A 14,474-nucleotide genomic window follows, 5' to 3' on the forward strand; every position below is an offset into this window, starting at 1 on the left:
AGGTCTATCAAAGTCATTTGTCTTTACAATGTTATGATTTTACTTCTTTTTCTTTGAGTGAGTTCGTGTGTCTCCCTAGATTTTTCTTGACATTGTCCCATTTCTTAGGGCACCATAGCATTCCTTTCATGTACCATAGAGAAGATCTGAATGGTTCAGCCATTCCTCAATTGATAGTTATCCCGTTTTTCTCTCTTGCTTTGATTTTTTTTTTTTTTAAATGTATAGGCTAGTAGTAGTATCACTGGATCTTAATGAGAGGCAGAATTTTATAACTTGGTGGTCATTGTTTCCAATTACTTTACAATGTTAATCTAAACCTAATTTCAGCCAGCCTATTTTCCCGTTTTCCCTAAAGTTTTTGTCAGTCTCAGGGTCTTATGTCTGAATTGTTATGCTATGGGACCTTTCTGGAGTAAAGAAAGCAAAGCCAGTAGAACTGTAAAGAGTAAAAGGGTAAAATAAAGGTTATCAGATTTTTTTCAGATCTAGGTTTATCACTTCTTCAGCTTCAGTAGTACTTGGATGGTGATTTCAGATTTTATTCAAATGTGGTTTTCTGAATTTGGCTAGACAGCTTGAAGCTACCTCCTCTTGGAGTATTTAGCTTCTTAACTTTTCAGTGTGGGGAAGCAGATAAATATAGAGTAATGCATTAAGGAGACCCGAGTTGAAACCCTATCTCTGAAACTTGCCACTGAGTTATGATAGGCCAGTCACTTAAGCTGACTCTTTCCAGACTTGTAAATGGAGATACTACTGCTTGTAGTACCTATCTCCCAGGATTCTTATGAGGCTCAAAAGAGACAATGCATATAACAAGTCCCATTTCATTTATAATGTATTTTGCAAACGCTGAGACCTTATTCAAATAATTATTTTATTCTTTAGTCTTACCCCAATTTCCCAAGTTAAATTGTTCAGAACTTCATTTCTAATGCTTCATGGTTAAGTATAAAACTCCTATGAAAATTTCTCTAAAAATTTGGAATTTGTAACTTCCCCTGTAATTTTTTTTTTTTTTTTGGCTCCATGGGACTTTGAAATTTGTACTTGACAAATTTGCTTTTCAAGTATTCTTGAACTAGTTTCTTAGCCCAGTGTGTCATTTCCCTAATCAGATTGAAAACTCATTGAAGGTAGGGACCATGTCTTCCTGTTTCTTTAATATTCCCTCAAATTGTATAATTATTATTGGCTGAGGTTTTTTTTTTGTTTTTTTTTTTTTTTTTGGTTTCCTTGATAAAGGGCTATGACTTATGATTATTGGAAATGTTATGATTTTTTCTTTTTGGTAATAATTTTTATGTATATAACATGTTGAGTGTCAGAAAGAGCTGAACCCAGAGTTTATGTAAGAGGAAAGTTTCCATAGTAGGAAGTGCCTATATGGAATCTTTGATTTCTCCTCCTTCAAATCTCAACAAAAACATAATAATGCACACACACACACACACCCTACTATCTATATGTATAAGACCAAGACTTTCAAAATACTTTCTCAGTGATGACCATCCCCTTACGCTAGCCAATACAAGTATTATTATTCCCAGTTTACAGATGAGGAAACTGAGACAAGTTAAATGACTTGCTCATGATGACAGTCAGTGTTAGAACTGAAATATGAACCAATGTCCCTGGACAGCTCTTTGAGTACCATACTTGGTTGCCTAATAGAGGGAGAATGATTTGTTATAATACTGAACTTGACCACGAAGGGAAACGTGCTTAAAATATTAGAAAATATCCTCTTTTGGTGGTATCTCTTGGTTCAAAAATTGGTGATTTCATCAGAGTAGGTTTTTTTTTTAACTGAAAAAGATCAGAATCCCACTATTTTTGAGTTACAATGACTGAAAAATTAATCACTGCAGACAATCTGTTGAAACTTTCTCTGAATATAGTTAGGTTGGTTTTTAGATGACAGATATTATGGTCTGAAATTGAAGCCATTTCCAGATTGTTAGGAATATCTGGCTAGAGTTCTTTACCTAGAATTTGTGAATCTATTTTTAAAAAAAGATATTTTAATACCTGCATTTCAATATATTTGCTTTCCTGTGCAATTCAATTTCATTTAATGCATTTAAAAACTCTTTTTTTTGGAAAATGAATCCATAAGGTTTCACCTGACTGCCAAAGGTATTGTGACTACCCCCAAACTAAGAACTGTTCTAGAAATTGTATTCTGCTGGCATAGGTCTCTCAAGAACTTGGGACTAAATTGATGACCCCCAAAAGGCACTAGAATAGGATTGTGAGTTAATTTTAATTTTTATCCAGACATTGTCTTGTTAAATGCACTGAATCCAGGCAAAATTAAAGGAACTAGTTAAAGTTAAAACTGAAGAGAAAATAAATTTTCATATTTAAATTATTGAGACCATCCACTTTTAAAATGGTACTTTGGTGCCGCATTGGGTCATAGAGTTGACTGTATTCTTGAAAAGTATGCTAGGGATTTACAAGCTCTGGAAGGTCTTAACAAAAAGCTTTGAGTACAGGCCTGATGTTGGACTGCATGTCCAACATCTGAGGTTCTGATCACCAAGTCGGGAATTGAAGAATGATTAAAGAGAGTTAAGTCTAAATTATAGAAGCAGTAAGGTAGATGATATGGACCCAATACACATTCTCTGATAAACGGTGAAACCCATGTGTCGAGAAAAGTAATGTGAACCTCATTCAGGTCTCGTGTTTAAAAACAAACAAACAAACCCCACACCATAAATAACCATGAGGCCAATTTTTAAGCCCTACTAATATTTGCTACCTATCTTTTTAAGTGGTGGAGTTAAGCAAAATGGCCACACTGTCACAAAGAAAAAAAAGGGTTAATATTGTAATATTTTGACCTAAATGTCTACCCCCATGAATTATACTTAATGTGTCCCCCGGGATTTATGTCATACTAGAAGTATGTTTTTTATTTATTTATTTTGGTAACTACATGCCCCAAATTTAATGGCCAATGCCAATAAGAGAGGTTCAAACAAATTTAAAATAGGTATGATTGGCAATAGTATAATTCTGCTTTTAGGTCTACTGATCCTATGAATACAAGTCAAGATGGCCAGAGAATTTAGGTCACGGTGAGTTTATTGTCCATACAGCATACCTAATTGCAGCCAAAACCATTCTCAAATCCAACTTCAAACTAGTTGGAAGAACAGGTTATTAATTTTAAAAAAACACTGAACAAATCAGCCTTCTTAAGAGGCAATCAGCTACATGTCACAGTCTGATCGAATAATGCAACCTCATATACTTTCTCCAGACTTTGTTCACATGAAGCATGTCTATGACAGTACTCTCTAGCATCCCCCCACCTCTAAAACAACCATGCCTCTTAAAGAGCCCATTGTAAAGAAGAAAATTGAAATGATGTGGTATCACACTCATTAAAGCAGAAAAAAAAAGTTCAAGACCGGAAACTCTGCAACTGAGTTAACTGAGGTACGTGGTAATGAATGAGACATAATGGAAAAAATCCAGTGGCCTTGTATTTGATGGGAATTTAAGAGTTGCCAAATTATGGGCAGTGGTCAGAAGAAATACATGTGTTTGATTGAGGGTAGGAGCTTGCCAAAATACTTAGGATGTGCAAAAAAGTATAGTTTTCAAGGATTTTCATTCAACCCTTTCTTTCACCAAAGTAGGCTGTGTAGAAAGGGTAAGCTAGGGCTACAAGAAGTAGCAAGATCATGCATTTTTATTTAACAATGGGGGGGGGGGGAGCAAAAATCAACAACATACAAATACATGGGAGTAATTCTTCCTGAATTGAAGATATCAGGCTATTGAGTATGTAACCATTTGATTGGATGAAGTAGCAAAGTTCTTCTTGAATTCTTGCACCCAATGTTAACCCTGGAAAGATGTTCTAAGTTTCATACTACTAGACCTCTTCTATGCTGAGTATCCTTTCTGGAGAGAGTAGGGAAAATGAGTGGGGCATTATAGTCTTAAGTTTTAATTTTCCCCCTTTAAAGCTATGTAAAGCTATGTACAGGGTTGGATTACAAAGGTTGGATTTTGTGAGGAAAAACGCTAGTGTCCTGGAAGTCTGATTAATCTCAAGTTGGTTTGCTCAAATATTCTCCCCAGAATCAGAAAGATATTAATCTTCCAACCCATTTTTTTTTAAATTTAGAAAATAATATTTAGGGGCAGCTAGGTGGAACAGTGGGTAGAATACCAGCCTTGAAGTCAGGAGGACCTGAGTTCAAATCTGACTCAGACACTTAACACTTCCTAGCTGTGTGATCCTGGGCAAGTCACTTAACCCCAATTACCTCAGCAAAAAAACCCCAAAAAAGTAATATTTATATGTTATAAGGTGCAATCGGTCATTTTCTTCTCAACAGCCCTATTTAGAGTCACATAGAATGCGAATTTTGCTCCCTCTTTAAGAAAGTTCCTTAACTAAGGTACTACAGTGTCATATTGTCTGTATGGACATTGGGACATAATCTAAATAGATTTTTAAAGTTCTGAACTAAGCAAAAATGTAGTTTCTTTTTGAGGGAAATCCAAAATGCTATAGAGAACTTGTAATTCAGAGACAATCCATCCTTTGACCTAACCATTTAAATCTCTGCTCTGGGGACACAATTATTATGGTCCCCATTGCATCCCGATTTAGCTAATAAGGGAGGTCAGCAAGGATCTCTTCTGTGGATTAAGTTAACAGACTAATTGTGGACATTGTAAGCTGTCTTAAAGTAACTCCCCAGAGAATTCCCCAGGATAGGGTTTTCTTGGTAGGCATTTATCTTTTTTCTCCCTTGGGGAAGACTCCTCTGTATGTTCATGTGGGGGGGAGAATCCCTACCTCCAGATTCCTCAGCTTTTATTAACTTGTATATATCATATTATGCTTTATTCTATATTTGGCATTTTGTTTTTTAAGGATCTGAATAAACTGGCCAGAAAGCACCACAAAAATAAAAAAATTTCTAAACATCTTTTGATGGAGGGGAAAGAAAGGAAGGAAAGAAAAGAGGAGAATGGATAAAAGGGAAAAAAAAACTGGTGGCATTTCTTTTGATGGGATTAAAGGACAAAGAAATAAGCTAAAGTTAATGGGCAATCTGGAGCCTGAACAGAAGCTTCTTCTAAAAAACAAACCAAAACCAAAAAAGTGTCAAGGGAGAAAAGGCCTAAGTTTGTTAACTAAGGATTCTTCTATTAAGTGTGTTTCCTGAAAATTAACTTTATTACACAGGCCTATGAGATATTAAAGTTAAAAAAAAGAAAGGAAGAGGAAAAACTAGCTCCAGAAGTGCCGGGGGAAAAGGTTTAGATTGAGAAGTACCCAGTTTCTTGCTCCTTCCTTGAAACATTATTGTTCCAAAGTCTCTTCATCTCTAATTTTAAAATGATATCATCTCACTTATAACTCCCTGCCAAAAATGAGCATTTAAAGTAATGGGAGCTGGCTTACTGATTGGATTCTCAGCCTCCTAATTTTAGGGCTGAGAAATCCCCCTAGAAATTCCTTTTAATCCAAGCATCTTTCTGAAAGACCAGAGTGACAGAATCATTCACATATGCAGAAGTCACCTTGGGGGAAGCAATATGTCTTTTCTTCCAAGATTTTGCAGAAGCAACTCATCACTGATGGCTCTTATTGGATTTTTTTATCCTTTAGTTTTATCCTAGGGCCTTAAGCCCAAGTTCAAGTTGGGTAAATAAGACCTAAATCTTCCATGTGAAATTTGCTTAGGACTCACTGGCAGAAGGCCTTGGTTTGCTAGTGATAGGAAGAATAGACACTGCAAAATTACATTCTAGGTTTGGTGTTTGGAATTTATTGGGCCAGAGATTGGGGAAGGAGGGAGAGAACTTTGCATTGTATAAACAGAATAGATAAGGGGAAGGCCTTTTCTCTTTAAAGGCATGCAAAATATGGATTTGCAAACAAGCTGCCAAGATCCATTTTTACTCTCTCTTCCTGACACCTGGTCAATGACAGTAAACCAGACTTCTAAATCCACTGCATAGTTGCTGGGGCACAAATATATGCTCCCTGGGGTTCAGTGTATTTTTTCCACTATGATGATGAGTACACCTAAGTCAAAATGGGAGCCTTAATCAATGTCCTCGTGGTCAGAAATGGTTCTCAATGGACAAGTTGCTTCTTCGTAGGCCAAAGTAGCCCTGTCTTTTTTTTCTGAGAGGGAAAAGATTATCTCCCATCTCCTATATCAAGGATTTGAGAAGGCTCCCCAGCAGAAGGTTGTGAGGTATTAGGAAAAAAGAGTGTGAACCTTTTATTTTGTATCCAGTAAACCTGAGGTAAAGTAAATGCCATTTTTTTGCAGAATGAGCAGGAAAAAAAATGAATACACTATCAGAGAAAAACAAAAGGTATACACGGGCTTTTCCAGTAAATCACAGAACTTAAAAGCTCAACTTAACCACCTGCTTTAGGATTTGAAATTTAAGCAGTAAAATAATATATTATCAAAATGTTTATAAAATAGCAGCACACTCAGTGAAACATTACAGCTAAGTACTGTTAATGTGGATAAAAATGAAGGATCGTAGCTTCTTAGCAGCGCAAACAACAACAACAAAAAAAAAAAAAAAACCCAAACAGATAAAAACAAATGAAAGATACCCTAAGATTTTCTTAAAATTTCATTTTCAACCCTCATATTGCCAGACACAAGTCTGTTTATAAAATAATGCTTCAAAGTAGCCCATTATGATTTCTTTAAAAAAAATGCAAACAATATTTCAAACAACAGCTTCATATACCCCCTATCCTGCTAATATAACTGTGCAAATTTTTTTTTTCTGCTCCAACTCCTTTGCTCCCTTTTGAAACAAAGTGGAAAAAAAAAATTCAAGTACACTGAAGACAATTTTGTAATAAAATTAACCACCACCCCCCTCAAAAAAAAGGAAAAAATAAAATACAACACTGCGCCCCTGGTGTTCAGTCAACTGACTTTTGCACTAACAGTAATTATTCTCTTAAGGCCCAAAGGAGAAGTGTGCAGGTAGGTGTATTAAGATCCTTCTGTGACACAGGAATAACATTTTTTTTCCTTTGGAATTTCATCAGGAATGTTGTGATGGGAATGTCACCTGAATGGGGTGTCTCTCATCTTCTAAAATTATTGCAGGAGCTACTGAGAGAGTATATCAGATGCAATATAGAAATAATAATACAGACTGGGGAGGGGGCAGAGGAGGACTGCACTTTTCACCCCCTCTATACTTAATTCCACATGATTTTCATAAACCATCCCATTTATCCCTCAAGAATAATTTTCAAAGTGCTTTTTGAATGGAATGGTTTATAATAATGCTGAGCTGTGGATAAGAAATGTTCATCAGTCCATGGAATTAATTTGGACTGGTGAAGGATGTGAAGACTTCATCACCCTTGTTTATTGCAACAATTCAGACTCTGGTCCTGTTTTTCTGCCTTAAAACACGACTCCTGGAAATGGCCCAAAGTTGGGCTTTTCCTTATAATGGTAATGACCATGTTTAAAAGAAGAAGTGGCGTATCACACCTGGGAACCAATCACCTGTATCTGCCTGGCAAAATAAAGCATCTTCTTTCTTTCCTTGGCAGCAGCTACCGCAGATGGGAGTAAGCACAACTAACTCGGAGAAATCCAACAAACATTTCCAATTAAACCAAAGGCGACTTCAGAGCCAAAGAACTTTTGCATCCAGAATGGTTCAATTGCATCAGAGATAATTATCTTTCTGTGTTGCCCCCTCATTACTTCCTCATTTCCCCAACCCCTTTAAGTCCATTGCTCTGCAATCTAATTAAACCATGAATTACATAGTTCTTTTCTCCCATCTAAATTGGGGATGTACGCACTAGTTCATAATATGGAAAAATAGAGTATAATCTGCTTTGTTCCCACATCTGCAGGCACACATTTTTTCTAGCTACTTTGTATGCTTTTATATAAGCATTTTACTATATATAACCAAACAGTAATTTATTCCCTTCTTTTTAACATTATAGGCACCAAATATTTTTTAATAGTTCCAACTTTTTTTTTTGTAGGCTTCTTTTTCTCTTTTCTAAAAGACCCTTAAATATTTCTAGGCGGGAGTAGATTAAAAAAAAGTTTTGTTCTAAAAAACACACACATACACACAAAAAAAAATCCCACAAAGTAAGAAAACACCCAAATGGAAGTCTGGAGAGCCAGTACTACTACTACTCTCTTTCTTTCTCTGTTGTTTTTCTCTCTCTGCATTGGCAATCCTCACAGGTTGATGTCCCTCACATCTGTGGGGGTGCTGGCTTGATCCAGTTCATCCACTGTCTTTGTAGGATTTCTCTGCTGCTCCTCTTGCCGAACTTGTCTCAGATTGTTCACCAACACGGCCTCGATCTGTTCTTGACAGGCTTTCAGGCAATCCTAGAAGAAAGGTGATTTGAAACTGAGCATAAATGAGATGATATCTTACTGTCCACCATAAGCTCAAGCCATTAAGTCTAGATGAAACACAGAGATCACCACTTAGCTATTGTCAGAAACTTGGAAAAATCATGGAGTTCAATAGTATGAGGGCAGGAGTTTTAATCTTCCATAGAAGGAAAAGAACAGGCTGCAAACCAAAGGTTGGTGGGCTTGACCTCTGGTCCTGACAAAATTCTAGATAACTTTATTAAAGGGATGATTTGTGAGAATTTAGAGATGGTAGCAATAATCACTAAAAACTAGCTGGACTTTTTCAAGAATAGATCACACCAGACTGAGTTAATTTCTTTTTTTGGGGGGAGGATCCAATTACACTGGTAGATAGATAGGGAAATACTCTAATTATAGTATACCTAGATTTCAGCAAAATATGTGACAAAGTACTCTAATCAGTAAATGTGGATAAAAGTGGCAACAGATGATGGTATAGTTAGAGGCATATGACTGCAGGAAGAAATACAAAAGATAGCCATCAATAAGTGGCTATCAAAAAGGAGGGAAGTTTTTTGTGGTGGGTGCCAGAGATCTTCACTCAGATCTCAGAGGAATTCAATATTTCTATCAATGACAAAATAATGCTTGCCAAATTTGCAGATGACATACAGATGATATAGTGGGATTAGAGGAAGAAATCAGTATACTAGAACAATGAGACAAAATAAAAGAAAATGAACTTGGAATCTACTTATAGTTTTCACACAGGTACAAAACATCAATTCCACAAGTACAATATAGAGAAAACATGGCTGGAACAAACATTCAGGACAGCAATGGATGGAGCAGTAGGCTCAGAATTTATATATATTTTCATTATAGCTTTTTATATATAAGACATATGCATGGGTAATTTTTTAACATTGATCCTTGCAAAAACCTCTATTTCAACTTTTCCCCTCCTTCCCTCCACCCCTTCCCCTAGATGGCAGGTAGTTTGGGCTCAGAATTAAGAAAAATCATCTTTATGAATTCAAAGTGACAAGAATTATAACTGTCCAGAAATGAAATTTGGATGCTTACTAGCTGTGTGACTCTGTTTCCCTATGTTTTCTCATCTGTAAAGGAAATACCAAGTATCTTTACCAAGAAAATCCCAAATGGAGTCACAAAGAGTCAGAAATGAGATGATATTACTACATATAAAATGAACAGGTACAACCTCTACTTACATTGACTAATATGAGAGAGAAAGCCTCATGTAGGGAAAGGAAGAAGCATTTATTAAGTGTTTTCTATGTGCCAAGCACTTTACAAATATTATCTCATTTGGTCTTCACAACAAATCTCATTTTACAGTTGAGGAATGTAAGATCAAGAAATTAATTGAGCTTCTTAGGGTCACAGAGTTACCTGCAACTGGATTTCAATTCAGGTCTTTCTATTAGCTGTCTAGAGAAAGGGCTTTCTTTCTACTACCTTATTTTGGAAAGAATGTTGGATTTTGGGGTTCAAATTCTGTCCTAACTATGGTCACACAATTGTGACCAGGCTAAGTAACATAAATGATATGAACTTCAATTTCTTTATCTTGGAAGCGAAGCCAAAATAATGGAATAAAGGTAGGAGCTCAAATTTTTTTCATCTAGAAAACTGGAATAATTTCTGCAGTCCTCCCCGCTAGAGAAGAGAGAGGAAAAAATGTTTAAGTTGATCCCCTGTAAACATTATTTAAAGGCTATAGAAATGTCAGACCATTATGAATAACCTGTCTAGGAATCACGACTTAATAGGCTGTGCTAGTTTTTTCTGAGATGATGAATTAAGGGGAAGGGGGGGGGGGGGTATTGCTGGGCAAAACTCCAGAAGGCAAATCTTTATTTATTAGCTGGCATGTGGTACTGTGAAATGTTAACTGCACCAACTGTAAACAGCACTGACGGCTGTGGCCCAGAGATCATGCCATAGAGGTGACAGAGAAACCAACGCCAAAGCAGAGTAGTCCAAAAGGAGGATGCTGTCTAGGAGATTGGGTTGGCAGCTTCAAAGAGGGAAGAATTAAAGAGAATTAGGGAAAAGTAAAGGCAAACACTATTCTAGGGATAAAGAAAACTCTCTAATGGGGAGCAGACATACTATTGGAAGGAAAGAAGTAGGAACAATAGGAAGAATTTATTGAGAGGAACATTTTGGCTTGATACAAGAATTATAACTGTCCAGAACTGAAACTACTTTCTCCATCAATGGAGATATTCAAGCCAAGGTTGCGTGATGACCTATGGCTATGTAAAGAAGAAATTATTTTTCAGCTATGGATAGGCTTAGAGATAGCCTCCCAATACTTTCCAACACTGAGATTCCATAATTCTTAAGCAGATAAGGTAGAAAGAGGCAAGGAAGGAAAGAAAGTTCAGTTCATGAAGTTTAAACCTCAGCTTTTTTTTTTTTTTTAAACAACATTTTTTTCCCCTTCAAAAATTTTGGAGGTATTTTGGATGGTTGCAATAGTATAATCAAAAAAATCAGAAAAGAAAGAAAAGAGAGTCAGGAACATTTTTGTGAATAGGAAAAAGTTCAGAAAGAAGCAAGTCAGAAAGGTAGCTCTGAATGTAATACATCAAGTAAAAAGAAAAAGCAAATTGTACATAATAGAACCAGTTTCAAATGTAATCCTTAAATTTCTCTACTTTTTATGAGATGCTCATTATATTTAGTGTTTGAAACATTCAGAATAAAATAAATTAAACATATAAAAAAAGCATCTAATTTTTTAAAAAGTATATTCAAAAGATGATGAAGTAGGGAAGTTAAGAGATGTGTTCTAGTCCTGCCTCTTCCTTCAACAAGTTCTATAACCTTGGGAGAAAGGAAAGAAATAGGCGTTTGTTAATTACCTACTTTATGCGAACTGTGCTAAGTGATTTATAAATATCAATCATTTCAACTTTCTGGGTCTTATTTTCTTCATGCTCTCCAAGGACACTGGACTGAGACTTAGAGAATTTAAAAGTTGCAAAGGACATTGTAGATCATCTTGTCTAATGTCTTTTTTCTGAGTATTGGATGAAAATCTATTTTTCAGTGTCATTTTAGAAGACTTATTTATTTGAAAATTAACTATGGATTAGGAGATAGTGAGGAGATCAGTGAGGTTCATCTTTAATTTTTGCTTAGAGGTTGTTAGAGAATTAAAGTCCAGCTTCTTAAACTATGGTTCTCAACCCTATATGAGGTCTTGTGACTAAATGTGGGGACTGTGAAATGACTTTATTTTTTTTTGCTGAGGCAATTGGTAAACCACTTACCCAGGATCACACAGCTAATGTTTTTTTTTTTTTTAAATCATTTGTATACCTATTTTGTATACTTATATACCTAGGATCATGTAATAATTTCATGTGTGAAAAGGAGTCGCAAGTAAAAAATTAATTGCCCTGGTCCAAAGTTAGGGAAGGGGGAGAAAGCAGATACAAATGACTTCACTCTTGTGGGCCTCAGTTTCTCTGTCTATAAAAATAAAGAGGACAAAAGGGTTTAGATAATCTCTTAAGTCCCAACCAACTCTAAATCCGAAAGAAACACATCTTATAGAATTTTTATGCTATGGAAGGAGCCTTTGCTTGGAGATTGACATCCCTCCCTCCCATTTTAAGGGATACATTTCCATTTTTTTCTTTACTTCCTTGTAAATTGTTCTTTAATTCTCTGCTGCTCACCTTATTTCCTTTATTCTTTTTTCCCCTTTCATCCCCATTAAGAGATAAATTAAGAGGAGATGAATTTGGGATCAGAACTCAGGTCTGTTTCTCAGTCCAACACTATTTTCAGTACCTCATTCTGTCTTTTTCATAGCCTCCACATGTCAGCTTGGACAGGTGACATCTATAATGCTAGAGAATCAAGGCAAGCTTCCAACTCTCACGATCTCAGACCCGTGCCCCCCAGCCCCATTCCCTTTTCACCCTTCCTTCCATCTCTCCCCCTTCCTTCCCTAGGCTCCAAGCCCTGACAGCCATGTTTGTGATCTCTGGCTCATTACATGGGCTTCTCACTTCCTCCACTTGCTGGCTTCCCCTCTGCCCATGAATGGGGATGACGGAACTTTACCATTAGACCTCAGTGTTAACTGTGTCTCTTCATTGTCATCACACACGCACAGCACTCCACTGGGGAACAAAAACCTGAATAAACCCCCAGAGCAGCTGCCAACTCGGGCAAAGACAACTTAGGAAACTTTTTTTTTTGCCCTTTTCTTCCAAGGCTGATTGGCCTGACGTTCCCTTGCATACAAAATATGGTCCAGGGGAAAAATAAGGCAGTAGAGAGAAACCTGGAGCTCCCTCTCCCATTCCTTCTGCCCCCTTCCCTCGCAACTCCCCTCCTCCCCAAATCCACTACAAGTCTCAGAAGTCCAGAAAAACAACACCAGTGCCCTGAAGAAGCATGCTCTATGCGTGTGTTTAATGAAAAGCTGACTATACTGGAGTAAAAAGGACCCCCCAAAAGCTTTCAAGGATCCATGTTCCCAAATGTCCTAAAGCAAAGAAACAGGGAGGATTATTTCTAACATAATATACCACCCACCTCCTCAACCCAGAGACAGGTACATATCACAGAGATGAGGCTATGAATGATGGGGAGGATTCTTGAAGGAGATGCTAGGTCTACCAGCAGGAGTGACAATGATGAACTTAGATATCCTTGAGGACTACCTGTGGTCAGAATTCAAGAGCACATTTCCCCCATTGCTACTTTAGACGGCAGAGTTCTTCTTAGCCACTTCTTGATTACACATGTAAATATACATAAATGTTAGCTTAATTAATATTATTAGCTGAAAAAGCTACAGAGCTCAAAGCGGGTCAAGATAGTATTACAGAATTACATTTCTGAAGGGCTAACATCTATATAGCGCTTGCTATGTGCCAGGCATTGTACTGAACACTTTATAATTATTATCTTATTTGTTCCTTACAAAAGCCCTTTGGGAGGCAAGTACTATTATTATTGCCATTTTACAGATGAGGAAAACTGAGGTACAGGGACATTAAGTGACTTATCCAGGGTTATTCAGCTAGTAAATGTCCAAGCCCAGATTTAGACTGAGACCTATGAGACCTATTAGTGACAGCAGTAAGCTTGCCTTGATTCCCCAGCACTGTAGATGTCACCTGCCCAAACCAACCTATGCAGGCTGAAAGAGAGACACTACCTTGCTGAAGACATTCAAAAATGAGACACTTCAGTCCTAGGGGGTTGAGGTATATCTTAGTTCTGAGGAAGGAGCATAATGTTTCCCAGAGGGAAAGATACTTTGTATTTCTGCCCTAACAAAAGCATATAGGACCTCTTTTGTGTTCTCCCATTAGTTCTCATTTCCACCCCCACACTTTTCAATTAGACAAATTATAGCACAAAAAGGTGGTAATATTTATACTTTAAATAAAATTTATGCTTTAAGTAAGAGTAACTTTAAGTGCTTTAAAGTCTGCAAAGCTCTCTCTATATATTAACTCATTTTGAGCTTTACAACAACCCTTTGAGATCAGGTGCTAATAAATATCTGCATTATTGTTACTACCTCCCTCATTTTGCTTAAAGAGCTCTCAGGACAGGGAACTCACTGCTTCCAGACCATTCTATTTATGGACAGCTCCCACTGTTAGGAAGTGTTCCCCAAAAGCAATAACCTCAGTTTGTCTCTTTGCTCTTCTTCCTCTATTCATGGTGATTCTGCCCTCCAAACAGAACCAATCTAATTCCTCTTCCAAATAAAACTCCTTCAAAGATTTGATGGGAGCTATCTAGTCTCACAGGAGCCTTCCTTTCTCTATGTTTAATAGCTCTACTCTCTGATACGGCATGGACTAAGGCTCTATGCTATGCTGAGATGGGCTTCCTTAAATTGTAGCATCCAAAATTGGACCCAGTATTCCAGAGGCAGCCTGACCAGGGTGGAATGCAGAAAAATTATTACTTCCGTATTTCTAGAAACTCTACTTCTCTTAAAGTAGCCCATGATCACATAGTTTTGGTTTCCACATTACAACGCTAATTGATAATGCTAGAATT

The 14,474-nt window shown here is 36.9% G+C and overlaps 1 protein-coding gene across 1 annotated transcript in view; it reads right to left on the reverse strand.

Moving 5' to 3' along the window:
* Window positions 1-6,249: 6,249 nt before the first annotated feature.
* CCND2 (cyclin D2) overlaps window positions 6,250-14,474 on the reverse strand; it is a 37,057-nt gene continuing 28,832 nt past the window's right edge. The window contains exon 5 of the mRNA XM_031939014.1: window positions 6,250-8,405. Coding sequence (XP_031794874.1) covers window positions 8,250-8,405 — 156 coding nt within the window. The 3' untranslated portion in view covers window positions 6,250-8,249. The remainder of the gene's footprint in view (window positions 8,406-14,474) is intronic.

This window comes from Sarcophilus harrisii, chromosome 5 (assembly GCF_902635505.1).
Source record: "Sarcophilus harrisii chromosome 5, mSarHar1.11, whole genome shotgun sequence".
Taxonomy (NCBI): domain Eukaryota; kingdom Metazoa; phylum Chordata; class Mammalia; order Dasyuromorphia; family Dasyuridae; genus Sarcophilus; species Sarcophilus harrisii.